General features: G+C 32.3%; 2 protein-coding genes across 2 annotated transcripts in view; one reads left to right on the top strand and one right to left on the bottom strand.

Moving 5' to 3' along the window:
* The window catches only part of nAChRalpha1 (nicotinic acetylcholine receptor alpha1), a 189,825-nt gene extending 181,224 nt beyond the window's left edge, over positions 1–8,601 (bottom strand). The window contains exons 1-2 of the mRNA XM_087412067.1: positions 1,927–8,601; positions 1,372–1,411 (exon numbers count right to left, since the gene is read on the bottom strand). Coding sequence (XP_087268193.1) covers positions 1,372–1,411; positions 1,927–1,931 — 45 coding nt within the window. The 5' untranslated portion in view covers positions 1,932–8,601. The remainder of the gene's footprint in view (positions 1–1,371; positions 1,412–1,926) is intronic.
* A 2,002-nt stretch (positions 8,602–10,603) lies between these two features.
* Positions 10,604–17,036, top strand: nAChRalpha2 (nicotinic acetylcholine receptor alpha2). The gene is made up of 8 exons (XM_011052166.2): positions 10,604–10,817; positions 11,706–11,922; positions 12,056–12,100; positions 12,196–12,305; positions 12,515–12,695; positions 12,948–13,638; positions 13,844–14,052; positions 15,999–17,036. Exons 2-8 carry the CDS (start codon positions 11,743–11,745, stop codon positions 16,209–16,211), a joined length of 1,629 nt encoding a protein of 542 aa, XP_011050468.1. The 5' UTR covers positions 10,604–10,817; positions 11,706–11,742; the 3' UTR covers positions 16,212–17,036.
* Positions 17,037–17,482: the final 446 nt, after the last annotated feature.

Here is a 17,482-nt window from a genome sequence, read left to right as displayed (position 1 = left end):
AATGTATTTAACAGGGCAATTAGGAGTCAGCGCTGCAATTTGATTTGCGCTATATGTTAATTATATTGCACTATTATTCTAACGAGATATAACGAGAAATATCCTATTCTACTGTCATATCCATGTCATATTCTAATAAAACCTGAACGTTTCGACTCTGCTTTGAACCATCTTCAGCAGTTCCGCTTGTTAACGCAATTCACGATTTCCAACAACAAAATGCTACATAGTATTGTTACACGACACCATTGCGATAACAAGCGGAACTTATTGCTGAAGATAGTTCAAAGCAAAACCAAACGTCTAAATTTTATTAGAATATGACATAGATTATTAGTTTTTATTAGAATTTGACATGGATTAGTAGAATAGAATATAACTTTCGTTATATTAGAATAATAATTCCGATATAATTAACATAGCGCAAATCAAATTGCGGCACTGACTCCTAATTGCTTTGTTAAAATACATTGTTAATCTATTATATTAAATTATAAGGAGTCTTCAAATTCTTGTGTACATTATTAATCAGTTATTGATTTTAACATATTCTCTTAAATTAATATACTCTCATAAATTAACATGTAAAAAACTTAATCTTAATAATATTTAAACATTTTAATATTTTTATATTTCTTAAGTCTAGCAATTTTCAATATAATATATTATAGAACCGTATATGTGTGATGACATAAATTATTCAAACAATTTTCTTGTTTAAAAAATAGTTAGCATTTTTATCATTTATTTTAATTTATGTATTGTAGTTGTAAAATATTTCTAATTTTTTTTTCAATTTATGTATCTCAAGATTAAAATTTTTTATAAATTTCAAGCAATTTATATTTATCTAAAATAAATAATTTATTCTATCGTTTAATAAACGTCTGTTGCATGTAAATGTGCAATAAATGATTAAATTGGATCACAATATATTAATTATAATAGATGCTACTTTGTAGCTTCCTGTATACGTATGTATCCTTGTCCGCACATATAATAAATCGATGGATAATTGTAATTATTCCAAGAATTAAATTACTAATTTGCAGCCCACCCATATTTCAAAAGACATAAATTTATGTATGATATCATATCTACATTATTACTTATTACTTACTTATAACATTTTTATGTATTTAATCGAAAATATTATTCTTTTAAATACATAAAACCCAAAAGAAATAATACATTCAAATATTAAATTTGACAATATTTTACTACTATATATATGTGTGGGTGTGTGTATATATGTGTGTGTGTGTGTGTGTGTGTGTGTGTGTGTGTGTGTGTGTGTGTGTGTGTGTGTGTGTGTGTGTGTGTATGTATATATATCAATTTTAATTTTTATGTATGGAATATAAAACTTACCGATACGATGCAGAATAATAGAGTTGCATATAATATTGATCTGTAAAATATAAATATGTTTAAATTAAATTAATATTCAAAATAATCGACAAAATTATTGCATGCATTTAAATTTTATTTTCGATACTCTTTTAGTCATTTTGTTTCAAATAAAGGTGAATTATAATTCATCTCTTTTGTATACAATAATGAATTATTTAAAAGTATATTTTTTTGCATTTTAATTAAATATGTTTAATGAAAAAGTTAAATATTTAATAATCAAAATATAAAATTTTAAAAAAGATATTACAATGGAAATCTTTAATTCTTGTGTACTTAAATAATTATAACCTTGTAAATATTGTAAAATAGTATATACACGTTGAATTTCATAAATATTTTATTAAATATTTGAAATCTCTTATAAATATAAAATATGTATAATATTTTTCATGTATAATATTACATATTTGTTAACCGATGCGTAGAATATGTAATGCGATCGTGATGTTTTCGCGCGGAAAACCGATTAAATCCAAGTTATAAATAATGAATAGGTAACAAATTACTCACCCCATGGCTCCGCTAACGCCCGACGCCTTTCCGCGTTCCCTCTTCCTCCCCTTCTCTTGTCCCTCCGTGGTTGCTCTTTCATGGCGTTCACTCGACACTCGCGAGGACACGGTTAATTACGATCACGCGACTCTTTTATGGCACTGCCGACGTCAATCACATGTACGCGATGCGAATTTTATTACGTTTTAACGGAAAAAAAAATCAATGCGAGCAAAACAATCTCGTATACAATCTCACGAGACTGCGATTCGTCCGATACTCTTGACGTCCCGCGACGGATGAATCTGAAATTGCCAAGAGAACTAGCGTAAATTGCGCGGTCAACTTCACGCATCCGGGAGCAACTATCGCCGCGTCGCGATGCTACACCTGTTGCTCCTATCTACACTTTTGTGAACTTTTTATACTTTGCGTGACAAATAGCATTCGCTCGCTATTTCACGGCAGTTAGCATTGCGTTATCACACGACTGAATATGAGTTAAATATTTGCGGAACGCAATATTCGAAAATACGAACGTCACTTGGACGATCACTCGCGCGACAGGTTTCGCTCGAAATATCTCGCAAAAAGTTCGTTTTAAGAAGTTTGAAAGGCATCGACGTACGAGCGTTTAAGCGATAATCGAATATTAAAACAAGATTGAATAGGAGAGGATTGCACTTACTGATTAAATGCGCCGTGAAAATTAGACGACCCGTCTCGTATCCGTGACGCTTCATTTATGGCAATGAAAAATTCTAGAATAACGCGCTGCCAACTTCATCGTGATATCGCGCGACACGCAGGTAAAGTTGGCACCTAAATGATTCATATTCATGCGACAGATTTTGATCGAATAGAAATACATCTCGCGAGGTGCGCGTTTAAGAAGAATGTATATGAGCGAATTTACGTCATGATTGTCAAATACTAAGGACAAGAGCACATGACAGACAAAATACAGACTGTTACTGTGTCGATTATGGAAAATTCATGGCAAAGTATACAAAATACATCATTTATAGTCTTTTTAACACAATAGCAATAATAAAATGCATTTTTTTTTTATGTAAATCTGATATATCTTCAATTTATAACCATTCATGTATTATATATTAAAAAAACAGTTCCTTCAGGTTACTAAATTTTTTGAACAGCCGACAGACTTGAACTATTTTTTCTTTGTAGATTGTACTACAAAGTCATGTCAACTTTATAATATTGAAATATATTTTTTTTCTTTTAACACTTTTGTTTCAGAGTTTTACATTTTTGTGAATGAAAAAGTGCATTTTTCTCATTTTGTAAACTATATTTAGTTATAACAATTTATATACAATTTGTTATAAATATACACCTTTACAAATATTTTCTAAAGATATCAAAATATACATAAAAATAATTATGTATAATAATTTTTCGCTTAATAATTTTTACTTGTAAAAATAATGAAAATTAATCTAGGACACGAAGACCACGTGTGTAGTAAGACTGTCAATAAACTAATAACCAGACTACATTCTGGGCGGGTCCTCGGATTATAATAAATTTTGAAATATAGCTAGATTATCTCTAGATAAAGCGGTTTTAATGCATAGGCCCCTGGTTGATCGTAGAGAGAGTCTCGCACGCTTTGCAAGCTAGTAGAACTTTTTCAGTGACGGATCTTCTATTATACGCAACTGTGCACTTCTGGCGTCGCTGTTGCACAGAAGTGTTGCATCTGCTGTGTATAAAAGTACTGCAAATATTCAAAGTAAAATAATAAGATAATTATTCGAAAAAATTATTTATTCTAGAAAACTCTTAGTTGCAAAATGAAAAGTATCGTCATCAAAATGACGATTAAAACATGAAAAGAGACTGCAATAAGTTGACTATAGAACGTGAATGATGCGATCCTTGTTGATGTTATACATAGTAAAAACTTGAGAATTGGTCTAAATGAAATACGAAAAATGAAAACAAAATAATAAAAGTCTAGGCATAAACACACAGGTATAGTTGATGTCAAAACTAGTACGCTAAATAAAAACTTGTGTAAGGCAAAATGCGACCATTTATATACGACGAACAATCAAATCATGCGATCTTCAGACTTTAATGCCTGACTTTTATGACCAACCAGTGCCTGTGCATAAAACCATTTTATCAAGAGTCATATCTAAAACTAATCTAGCTATATTCCAAAATTCATCATAATCCGAGAACCCGCACAGCGTATTATAACCTGGTCATAAAGTTTGTATTAAAAGTTTAACGCAACGCAACAATAGATGATCCGTCCCGCATTCACAATGACTGTATTCAGTAGAGAAAACTAATCAGTTAACGCTTAGTGATTCTTTAATACGATTGATTCTTACACTTAGATTTAGCGAAGAACTAAAGGCACGAACCCATGATATTAAAAAATCACTAAGCGCTAACTGATTAATTCTCTCCGCTAAACGCAATTGGCTGCGTTCAGCAGAAAAAGCAGCTTTGCAATTGTTGTAAAATTCTTTGATATGATTGGTCTTAGTTCCTCGCTGGATCTAAACTATGTATAAATCATATTCAAGAATTTTACAACAGTTGCAAAGCTTTCTTTGCTAAATGCAGCTAATCCACTTATGGCACCAAAAAATTCGAGAGCGACCGTCAACTTCACAACGATGCCATGCAACAAGACGCGAGTTAAATTAGCATCTATAATAACGATTACCTAATTATTACTGATTATCTAAAAAGTACAATAATCTATTCCCATCTCTTATGTATGTTACTTCACAATTCTTTTATAAAGTCGTCTGTAAAACCGTTTCGAAAATTACATGAAGTTTTGTTTTTTATTTCTGCTATATTGCATTAGAATTTTATTCTAGTTTTTATTTCATTTTTAAATTCCACAAATGTACACTGTAATTCAGTTATAGAAAACAGACCTATAATTATCAATACGATCAACTCATGATTGTTAATTGCGCGAATCAGATCGTTTATGAATCACTAATCGTAACTTAATTGATCACGCGATAATTGCAGGTAACTGTTAATCGTTCGTATGGAATAATTGCGTTTGATACATATTGGAATATTGGAATACTTAATTGCGTTTGATATCTGATGATTCGTTATGATTCCGTGTTCGAGGAATAACGTGAAGTGACTGGCGACACAACGCGTTAGCTTAGCCACCGAAATGGTTACGCGTCAACCTTGTAAACACAACGCGCTATGCGCCGCAAAACAAACGTTAAGGCCTTGTACTGGTCAATTTGTTGTTCCACGAAATATTTAACGTTTCAGTAAATACGTCGAATATTTCGTTTATTGTTTCTCAGTTTAGTTTCAATGGACTAATTTAACATTCCACGTCGAGGCGCGTCATATTCATTTAAAAAGTAAAATCTATTGATGAATTTTGCTTAATGTACTTACTCGTAAATTAATTTGTTGCATTACTACTTTATGTAAAATTTTTACATCTTTTGAAGAATAAAATTCATGTAATTTTAATAAATTGAAAAAATAATATTTGATCGTGTAGCGAGAAACGACAGTTCTTTTTTTAATCTATTGAAATTATTTAGTTTCTTTTTTTCTCTTTCAGAATATGTAAACCTAAGAAATAAAGAATAATAATAATTTATGTAACTTTATTTTTTATTATAAAACAGACATAAATATTATTTTTTTAATTTAATATTTTTACTAGATTTTTTTCACTTTTTAAAAATAATTACTTGATAACTGAGGGGCAAATGGAATCCATTTTTTTCTCAACAATTTCTTTACAAGAGGAATCAATTTTTTGTTCGCCATCACAAAAACCTTCAAAATTATTATTTTTCTGCGTTTTTAATATCATTTTCTCCAAATCTGCAAACGATAAAACATTTTCAACCTTATATTCAATAGTTGTTTTAACAGCTAAAAGCTGGATAAAGATTATTATTCAAGTGAAATAAAAACTTTGCCTCAGTATAATTAAAATAATGTATCTACATAATGATTTGCTGTTAATAATCACATATTGATACCAATACTATCAATTTAAGAGTCTTTAAACAAACAATTGTCATCAATCATCTCTCTCTCTCTGCTAAATAATAAGTAAATTAATTTATAAAATAAATTTTATTAAAGAAAAATTAATATATATAAGAGAGTTACAAGTTTTAATCTAATTAAGTTCATTTCTATATCTGTTTTCTAATAAATTTTGAAAGTAAATCTAATTATGAATCATCCATCATTCTGAATCTCTCGAAGCTTCTTTTGAAAAAAGTGAGTTTGCATTTTTTCGCTTCTTAGATACATAATGTGGTAAGAGCGGAGCAGCACGTACGCGGTCTTATAATGGATTTAAAAAAAATATACGTCAAAGAAAAAATACAAAACTGCCAACAGCATGAAAAAATAAATAAAAATTAAAAAGCGAAGAAATGCGAGAAAATATAACTCGGAACGCGAGCATCCGGGTTAAATTAAATTATATAAAAAACAATAAAGAAAAAGGGCTACGAGCTAAAAATTATTTTATAAAATTAAATATCGTTAATACAGAAGTTTGAACATAAGTAAAAGAAACAATTATATCCTTCAATTTTATAAAATAATTTTTAGCTCGTAGTCCTTTTTCTTTATTGTTTTTTAAATTTTATAAGCCTTATTACTAATAGATAAATTATATAACGCGTGCCGTAATAATTCTAATAACTTTTTCTTTAGCGAAATCTCACATTTTTCAATAACATCCTAAAAAATTTTTCGAAAAGTATTATAATTTATCAAACCTGATTGAAGTATATATAGAAAAATCTGTAACAATTTTTGAAAACGTAAAGCTGATGTTTTATTCCTTCAAATCGCAATTCTTTGCATTTAATAGCCAGAACTTTTTCTTTCTAGGTCGACAACTCTGGAACTCTTTGTGAAAGAGCCAGATGTTCTTGTTCAAAGAATAACTCTATCAGTTATATCGCAATTCTGAAAGCGGGATGTTAACTTCGTAAAGGTGCCGACATTAAGCAGAAGTAACTACTTCAACCGCCGGTAGTTGCCCTCATTCAATGTTGAACGGCACAAGGCGGGTTCTGCAGTTTCAATTCTGGATAGTACGATGTAATACTCGTGATATCTGCACGGTGTGTCGCCGTCGTGAACGAAGTATGCACAATAAAGTTGAGAAGGTGTAACTCGATGCCACACGAACATCTTGGGAAGTAGCTATTGCCGTTGGCCTGTTTTTGACGGCGATAGCGGTAGCTAAATAGTCGACAGTACTACTGCAAAACTGTGCGACTACTCTCAATAAAAATGTACAGGCGTTTGTATTTTTCTTCTCGTGCATCTCATTTTTTACGACAGTTTCATATGCGTTTCTCGGAAATACTTTGGATGAAGATACATTTCTTTCTCGATTGTATTCGCATAACACTTTGACTAAAATCGAATCTGTTAAAAATCGCAAATTCTCTAATGAGGGAACCAATGGATCGATTAAAAGAAAATCTCGCGTCAGGGAAAATATTAATAATACTGTAAAAAATATTATAATAAATATAACTTGAATTGTAAATTTTCAAATTGCTATAAAGAATAATTTTATGTATAAGCCGTGATTTTACTTCATGTACGTGTAAGTCTACACTCTTAATAGTGGATTCCAAAATAACATACCTATAACTTACAAATAATATTAATTAATAAGTTAACAAAATTTGTAAACTTAAAGATAAAACTATTTCTAAAAGTACTAATTATTTAAATCACAATTTTATATATTTCATAAATTGTGTACACATATATGTATGCAATTTCACATATTTTTTACAATGTACGTATGATCGAAAAAAATTAACCACATGCTTATTCTCGTTAATAACTAGATATTAGTACAAGGGACGATTAATTATACCGTTGGTCGTAAATTCAACATCAAACAGAAAGAGAACTAATCGCATAAAGAAATGAATAAAAATATCGGCGCATGACACACATTACACACCGCATAGAAGAAGGGCACGAAGACGCTATTTTAATGCATGCTGCACAATAATCAACCATACGTGATACGCGACGACGTCGCACCTTCTAAACGCTCGTATACGTACATTATAGCAACGGGTGTCCCGAAAGGGGTTGCCATAATTTACAGAGAAGCGCGCAAACACTCATTTAAACTCCAACATCGCACGAGTCCCATTATCTTGGGGTTAAAGGTGGACCTCTGAAGAGCAAGGCCAGCAAACGGCGGATACGAACAGTCGTTGGAACGGAGATAGAGCGGAGATCTCGCTACTACTACTACTACTACTACTATTATTACTACTATTACTACTACTATTACTTACTACTACTATTCGGGACCACAACGAGGGAATCTAACAACGAACTATAATGGGGTTTCGGCTTATCTCGCAGCCCTGAAAGTTTTCTCCGGGCAGCGCACGAGGGTGGTTGAAACAGGCAAAAGCGAACCGGAGCGCACAGCGAGAGACGGAAGATCGTCCGATGCGTGAGGCCACATTAATTACCGCCACGTCCCGAAGACCAACCTCAACGTAACCGTCTCTACCAGCCTGCGATGATGTCCAGATTGTGCGCAGACTGTCTCTCCGTTTTCCCATATCGCTATCATATCTCCAGCTCTCTAACTCTCCCTCTCTTACTCTTTCCCTCTCGCGTTTTCTCATAGTCTCTATCTTATCTTCGCGCTTGGATGTCGGAAATTTCAAACACGATACAACTTTTGCCGTAATTAAGGAAGATAGGCTCTGCCTGACACCAGATTCTATACGCAACGGGTAATCTGATTAATAATTCGTATCGTCGTACAAGGAGAAAAGGGCGGAGGTCCTATGGGTCCTTGTGGGTTCGCTTTACCAGGAGTAGTTACCGAACATCGGGTAACTATCTCCCGCGGAAGAACAAAACTGATCGATGTCATGTCGTAAACTTCAAACACGTTCGACTAACTTTACCGCAATTAAGGAGTGAACGGAGTAAGTGGCGCAATTTTGGACTCCCAAGCAATACGCTCTCGGAATAACGTACAACAGTCGTTTGGTCGGGCGAAATGGTCGAATAAATATTTAAATCAGAAAAGTTGCTGCACGTGATCAGAAGACGTGTCGCGAGTGCAACGTGACATGTTGAACAAGAACAATCGTGAAAAACGAGAATGACACTCCGCGCCGAATAAGGGATGCGGAATGCGAATTCCTCGCCTTACACGTATACACACGCTGCATTCTGCGAGATCATTCAATGTGATCCACATCCGTATATCCGTCCGTGCAAGTCTGAGATACACGTACACAAAACACGCGACCGTATACTACTTTAAGATGTTGTACTCTTGAGAGCGGCGGTTGCAGTTTCCTCACTGGTGGCTCCTCGCAGAGGAGAGAGAGAGCAGAGGAGAGCAAGGGAAATGCGGAAAAACAGTCACGTTTATCATGAAGCTCGGGAAGGCAGAACAGCGCCAAGCGGATGCGAGAAGTATAAGCGTAAGAGAATGGCCTACGCATAAGAATAAAGTGCTGTAATGTACAATGTCTCTCGTTCCTCGCCGTAAAGAAGAATACTAAATGTCATGGCTGCGCGGGAGCACTCGACACAATGATTTCATTACGTGAAGTTCGTTACGGAACACAAGTCAGTGACATCCTTATTTATTCACCCGTCGTCAGTACTAATCCATCAGTTATTAAGAGATTATCATAATGATTGATGAGATACAAGATGTGTAATAAAATGTTACGCAAATTGTGCGTGACGGGGAGATCATTATTTTACCCTTCTTCCCATTTGCTTGAGAAATTTACGAGTACCTGCTTTACGAGCGAAGTAAATTTTAGAAAATTATATAACGAGAAAGTAGAAGTATAGTCGTACTTAAACATCACGAACAATTTAAAATAATGTTAACGTGCACGAATAGAGAAGATGGCGAAATAAATTGTAAATGTATGCGATATACATACATACAAGCATGTAAAAAAAGAAACAAACTGCCAGTGACATTCCAAAATGAATTTGCAATAAAGCAGATTTATCATCGAGCTTATTGTTATACGTATATATATATAAAGAAAATGAAACTGACATAAAAGTATCAGGGTAATTAAATTACCATGTAAAATTAATACGGAAATAATTACCTCCTTTTTTCATAAAAATCGAATAAATGAAATGATAAAATATGATAGTTTTCTCTTTTTCTCGTAAAGCATACGTTTTCTTGTGAATGAATTAAATGAGCGATTAGAGTGTTCTCTTGTTGAATAACAGACATAAAACGGAACTTAATGTAAATACGAGAGAGCTGCGAGATTCGCCGGGAAAGGGCGTAGTACAGTGCCCAGGAAAGTGCCGAGGCCCGGCCGATGCGTTCCCACTTTTTCCACTGCGAGGCGACGCAGTAGAAATCGACGAGTTTGCGCGACAAGGGTGCTCTCGCAGCGCGCAGAGGCAGAGTAGACCATGCTGGTACATGCGCAATGGTGTATTGATCCTGCGAATTTCAGATGCACGTACCAGCATCCCAGTGGTCCAGCGGCTGTACACAATGTCATTTCTGTTGGACGTTCTTCCGGCGTTTCGCGAGCGGAACAATCCGCGCGAGTAATGAGAGCAGGACCGAAGTCCGTCCGCGGTATCGCCGACTGATAAGTACGCGCCGGAGATTGAACGTATCCCAGATTTACCGCAGATTATGATACACAAGAAGGGCACGGGATAAAAGCATCGTATTTAAAGAACGGGTAACGAGGAGTCCCGAGAAGGCCGAAGCGCAAGTATACCACCACGACCGTTTAGATTACGTTCGATACACGTATACATGCCCGGCTTCGATATTCACGTATAATTGCTCGGTGAGCAAAATCGATAAGCGCTGTGAAAATATAGACGCAGTAAGCAATTTTTGAAATAATTTTCGTTTCAGAATATATATTTTCTTATGAATAATTCTAGTGTAAGCGCGACAACAATTGAAAAGGATCATTTAAATTTACATGTTGCGAGAAATAGTATTAAAATATTTACAGAAGTGGGCGAATATGATTTTGTAAAAATATTGCATCTTTCAAATTTACACGTTTGGAAATGTATTTATATAATAACGTTTTGTGCAATATAATAAATATTAATGCGATTTATAAGTTTCTTAAGGTATGTTATCAATTATTATAATAGGAAAAGAATGATGCTACTCGAACACTCTGCGACGCGAAATTATTACGTTTTAACTCGTCACCAATAGAAAAATTTTTACTTTATATATTAATATTTTGATAAAGATTTGATGCACTAAAGTACTTCTCGTAAAAATTAATACGGACAGACAGCTGTGCTTAATGCAACAGGTTCATAATTCTACAACTAACAACTCGCAAAGCTCAGTTAAGCTATCGACATAGCGTTGTAACTACTAATTTAATTTAATTTAATTTCTTTAGCAGAGAAAATATTGCGAAAAATATGACAGTTAAATGAAAAAAAATTATAAATGTAGAATCTAAATTGAAATTTTTATTTAATGTTTTTCTTACTTTTTAAATAATAAATCATTTTACAAGTCAATTTATAATTCTATAAATATGCAGCAAAGCACAAAAAAAATAATAGAAAAAGAAAAAAAATTGTACTATTATAATGAATATATTTATGTATGCGGATAATTTTTAAGGTAATAATAAATTTCTGATAATTTTTAAAATAATAACGTTCTCGAATGTTTCATAAATCTATACGAAATAAATCGGATAATCACTTATGGATTTATTAATATTTTTATGCAGGATGCTTTTGAATCTGATATAATCGTTTGAAGGCAAAATGATATTCTCTTTAATTATCCTGATCCTTTCGGTGGGGATCTGCTACAGTAATCCAGACGCTAAGAGACTTTACGATGATCTGCTGTCGAACTATAATCGGCTGATTCGACCTGTGTCCAATAATACTGATACTGTTGTTGTGAAACTAGGACTCCGTCTCTCGCAGCTGATAGATCTTGTACGTAATATATATATATTTTATACAATATAATTCTATCAATAAAAATTTCTATCAATAAATTTATTGCAACAACTGGCATAGAGTTGTGTCTGTACATTTTTTTAATAAAACCTGTTTGTCGCGTTTGCAGAATTTAAAAGATCAAATCTTAACGACAAACGTCTGGTTAGAGCACGTAAGTTAAGCGAAATAAAAATATTTCGGCAACTTTTGATTGCTATCGCAATTGCGAGTCAAAAGATTAACACAAAGTCGGATTAATAATTTCAGGAATGGCAGGATCATAAATTCATCTGGGAACCCTCGGAATACGGAGGTGTCACTGAACTCTACGTGCCCAGCGAACATATATGGCTGCCAGACATTGTACTTTATAACAAGTACGTGATACTGCGCGCTCTGGTATCTCTTCGTCTCTTTTACGATTATCACGGTTTAGAAAATAAAAGCACGCTATGCAAGATGTATTGCAAATCGCATTCCTTTTTATTGATTCTTCTTCCGAAATCGTGATTTATTACGATTATATTTTACGCGTTAAAAATTTATATATGCATTAATTCAAAATAACTTATTGTCTTGTTTACAGTGCCGATGGAGAATATGGTGTGACAACAATGACTAAGGCCATTTTGCATCACACTGGTAAGGTGCTTTGGACTCCTCCGGCAATTTTCAAATCTTCCTGCGAAATAGACGTTAGATATTTTCCCTTCGATCAGCAAACATGTTTCATGAAATTTGGCTCGTGGACGTATGATGGTTTCCAAGTAAGTCTATTGTCTTACTTACACAATTATAAAATTATTAATCAAATCATTAGAGATTAATTTTACTATATATAGAATGGAAATTATGAAAGTTTCAAACTGCACAAAACTTTTGTAATTACATACACTTATAACATGCACAAATAAATAGAATTATGCAAACGTCATTATATTGTGCACAGAAAACGACAAAGTGTATTGATTAAAAAATCAATCTTTAATGCGTCACTTATTTAAAAATATTTTCTTCAGATCGATTTAAAGCACATTAATCAAAATATGGGCGACAAGGTCGAAGTAGGTATCGACCTGCGAGAATATTATCCAAGTGTGGAGTGGGACATATTGGGCGTTCCGGCAGAACGTCATAAAAAATACTATCCGTGTTGTCTCGAGCCATATCCCGACATTTTCTTCAATATAACTCTACGTCGAAAAACACTGTTCTACACGGTGAATCTTATTGTGCCGTGCGTCAGCATCTCTTACTTGTCGGTTCTGGCTTTTTATCTGCCGGCTGATTCTGGAGAGAAGATCGCACTCTGCATCAATATCTTGCTTTCGCAGACTATGTTCTTCTTACTGATATCCGAGATTATACCATCTACATCGCTGGCACTACCATTGCTTGGCAAGTATCTACTCTTCACGATGATTCTAGTCGGATTTTCGGTGGTGATAACAATCATTATTCTAAATGTGCACTATCGCAAACCGAGCACCCATAAAATGGCACCTTGGGTGAGAAAAGTCTTTATCAGAAGATTACCGAAACTACTTCTGATGAGAGTACCTGACGATCTTCTCAATGATCTTGCCGTACACAAGATGCACGGAAGAGAAAAATCGAAAAAGAAGAGCAAGTTTAATGCTGCTGTCGCAGCTGCGGTACAATCGTCAATAATATCTTCGCCGGATTCTGCCCGTCATCAACGAATCGACGGTATGATCTTTTTAAATTAGAGTAGTAGATCTTTAATTATTATTCATATGTCTTTTTAAGTGTACCAAAATTAACATTAATATCCCTGCAATATTATAAAAAAAATATCAATAATATGCAATAGCATGTTATTGACACATACATACTTTGCCACATTAGAAATTGTAAGGAAATGTTTATAAATGTATAGTTATCGCCATTTCAGGTTGCAACGGTTTACATAGGACAACTGCTCATAATCGATTCCTAGTCGGCAGTTTAGGATACAATGGGCTTCCAACAGTTATGTCCGGTCTTGACGAGTCATTGAGCGATGTAACGCCAAGAAAGAAATATCCCTTCGAGCTGGAAAAAGCTTTGCACAACGTCATGTTCATCCAACATCATATACAACGTCAAGACGAATTCAATGCAGTAAGCACATTCAAAAAGTAATATAAAATATTGTTACGAATAAAACCGACTATATATATATATATATATATATATATATATGACTGAAGGAATTTTATGATATAATAAGGAAAAAATTCGTTCAAAATCTCTACTCTCTTCAATAAATATAATATTAGGTGTTGGAATTAATTCGTAGCGTTTTACAAGTGATGGGAAGTACTTTCATTAATGTATTTTTTAATGCTCATGTGAAATAAATAACATTCTTTCATTAAAAACGCTACGAATTAATTCCAACACCTAATACATATACACATATATTCTATTAACAATAAATTATTTTTGAATAATTAATTTACAATTATTTTAAATAATTATAGAAGTCTGTATTTCTTTTTATTAATTTTTAGCCACATTTAATACATTTAATTTGTATTAAACCGTTGATATTTTATATGTTTATATAATAAGAAAGTAAATATGTTTATATAAATATTTTATTGAACGATATTACATGTTTAACATTAAGAATGACCTGATTGGAATCGAAATATCGTTTATTTAATTCGTTTTGTTTAGCCTATTAATATTAATATATTGTGCTTACTATTTACATTTAATTTTATTCTAATAGTTAAATTAATTATTTAACAATTAATATCAAATTAATTAAAAATATATTGGAAAGGTTACGAACTATGAGAACAAAATTAAATGTAAATAGTAAGCAGAATATAAATATTAATAAGTGCTAAACAAAATACAATGAATTAAATAAATGACGTTTCAACTCCAATCGAGTCATTCTCAATATTAAACATGTAACGTTCAATAAAATATTTATATAAACATATTTAAAATATTTACGGCTTAATGCCGTAATTAACTAAAAATTAATAAGAGGAGATATAGACTTCAGCTTGATGTAAAAAAAGCATTGACAGCATAATCGCATTCTGTGGTTATCATATTGGTATTAAATAACATCTTGCTGTCATATCCAAGAGGCACAATTTCTAACATTGTCATCGTGCGTATAATAGAACGGAGATTATTCGCTTCTAATGTGTCGCAATTACAATAGTTCGATAAAATTACATATAATCAATATCGATAAAAATAGTGAAATAGTTAGATAATAGTTAGTTGGATAATAAAGAAGCTCCATCGCAATTTGCTCCTTCTATGCATTTCTGTATATTCTGACTGATCTTGTTTCGAATTTTAAATACTGGAACAAACTGTAAGATTTTAAATTCCGATTAATTTCATTTTTATTTCTGAATTGTGGAATTAACTTTAAGATTATATCTAAGGCTGAGTATTTTTATCTACATTGATCATATATAATTTTATCAAACTATTGTAATTGCGACACGTTAGAAGCGAATAATCTCCGTTCTATTATACACACAATGATAATGTTAGAAATTGTGCCATTGATATTTTAAATATATTTATATAAATATTTTATTGAACGATATTAGATATTTAACATTGAGACTAATCGGAGTCGAAACATCGTTTGTTTAAATTCATTGTATTTTGTTTAGCGCCTATTAACATTTCTATTCTGCTTACTATTTACATTTAATTTTATTCTCATGGTTCGTAGCTCTTCTCAATATATTTTTAATTAATTTATTATTTGAACCATTTACATTATGTAAATTAATATTAATACTAGAAATCGCGATTGTTATTTTTGATAATTTTTCTTTTCCAATTAATTTGCACATGAGATGCATGATTTGCACTTTAGATTTTTGTGACTTTTCATAATTAATAAATAATTAATTGCAAGTAATTTTACTTTTATATGTAACAACCCTTCCTCATAAAGATCCAAATTTATCTTGAACAGCGGTTCGTTAATTTAGACATATTATTCCGCGATTCTAGTATTAAATTTAGATATATTATTCCGTGTATTAATTACTATGTTTTTCGTTATATCATCACAGGAGGATCAAGATTGGGGTTTTGTCGCGATGGTTCTCGACCGTCTCTTTCTGTGGATGTTCTCGATAGCTTCAATAGCCGGAACCTTCACTATCCTATGCGAAGCACCGGCACTCTACGACGATACAAAACCGATTGATACGGAATATTCTTCCGTTGCTCAACAGCAATATCTCCCATCCAGTCAAGAATTACTAAAGTCTATTGTGTTGTAGACATATTCGTTAGGCTACGCGCGATGTATTATCAACATGAAAAAGGAAGCGGCGAACTGTCTTGCCGAATCTAGCTAAGTTGTGATAGGTCATAGCCATGGAACCGAAGAAACCAATCTCCACACGCGAAACGCAATTCGCGAATGTTCATTATATACATTACGATTCGTACGTACTCAGACATTTAAATCATATATTTAGATAAATTACGATCTTCGATTTTAAGACGTATACATGGAATATAGTTACAATGCTAGAGTCTATTCGGTTCTAGGAATTGGCCTAATGATATAAGCGTGATTTAATTCCGAAACAGACAATTCGCTAGCTTGCCAATAAGCGACGATTACAACACGATTATATTCCCGAAACAAAAATTGTATTTGTATTTATTATTATACGCGCAAATAGTGCGCGACTCGTTCTTTGATAATAACGTCTATTGATGTTCGCAATGTTACGGCAAAAGATTTCGCGATAGGTATCATTTGTAAAACTTTTGGTAACGTTGGTTACACGATATGTAACGGTGGTATCTTATCCGCACACTTAAATCTAATTATATATAGGACAAGTTTCATGCTCCAATTAATATCTTCCCGACGAGCATTCGATTCATATATGTAGCGTAGTTTTTCGATAAATTATAAACAAAACTTTTTTCATTACAAAAACACAAATATATATATATATATATATATATATATATATATATATATATATATATGTATGTATATATATATATATATATATATACTCGAATTTGTTCGATATACTGATGTACGCATTAAAAGCAAAAATAAAAATTAAAAAATCAAAAGTTAATTAATCTTCTCTTAATTAAACATAAACACCTATTTTAATCAGACAAATACAAACGAACGCTTAACTGAATATATATTTTATTATTTCATATACAAAAGTTATATGATACAATATTTGTGTGTAACTAACCTGTGAGACAAACGGAAAATAGATAAGACAAAATATACATTTCTACGTAGACTAGTTTAATATCTTAGTGCCTGAATTTAAAATGATATACTTGTTTATGAGGTAAATAAAGGAATTATCAAAACAATGAAAAATTTCAGGCGATAATAAATGCAGAAATATATTACGCTGCACTAATTAATGAAGGACACATATCCTTGACAAAGTTAAAATCATGATTTAAAATTATTACCTAATAAAAATGTAATATAAATCTTTGGAAATCGAATTGTGCTCCTGTTTCTAATTATTTAATTTTCTACTTACAGTATTTAATT

Source organism: Acromyrmex echinatior, chromosome 12 (genome assembly GCF_024713525.1).
Source record: "Acromyrmex echinatior isolate Ae372 chromosome 12, ASM2471352v2, whole genome shotgun sequence".
Taxonomy (NCBI): Eukaryota; Metazoa; Arthropoda; class Insecta; order Hymenoptera; family Formicidae; genus Acromyrmex; species Acromyrmex echinatior.
The sequence above is the reverse complement of the archived record's forward strand: the minus strand, read 5'-3'. Positions and strand labels throughout refer to the sequence as shown.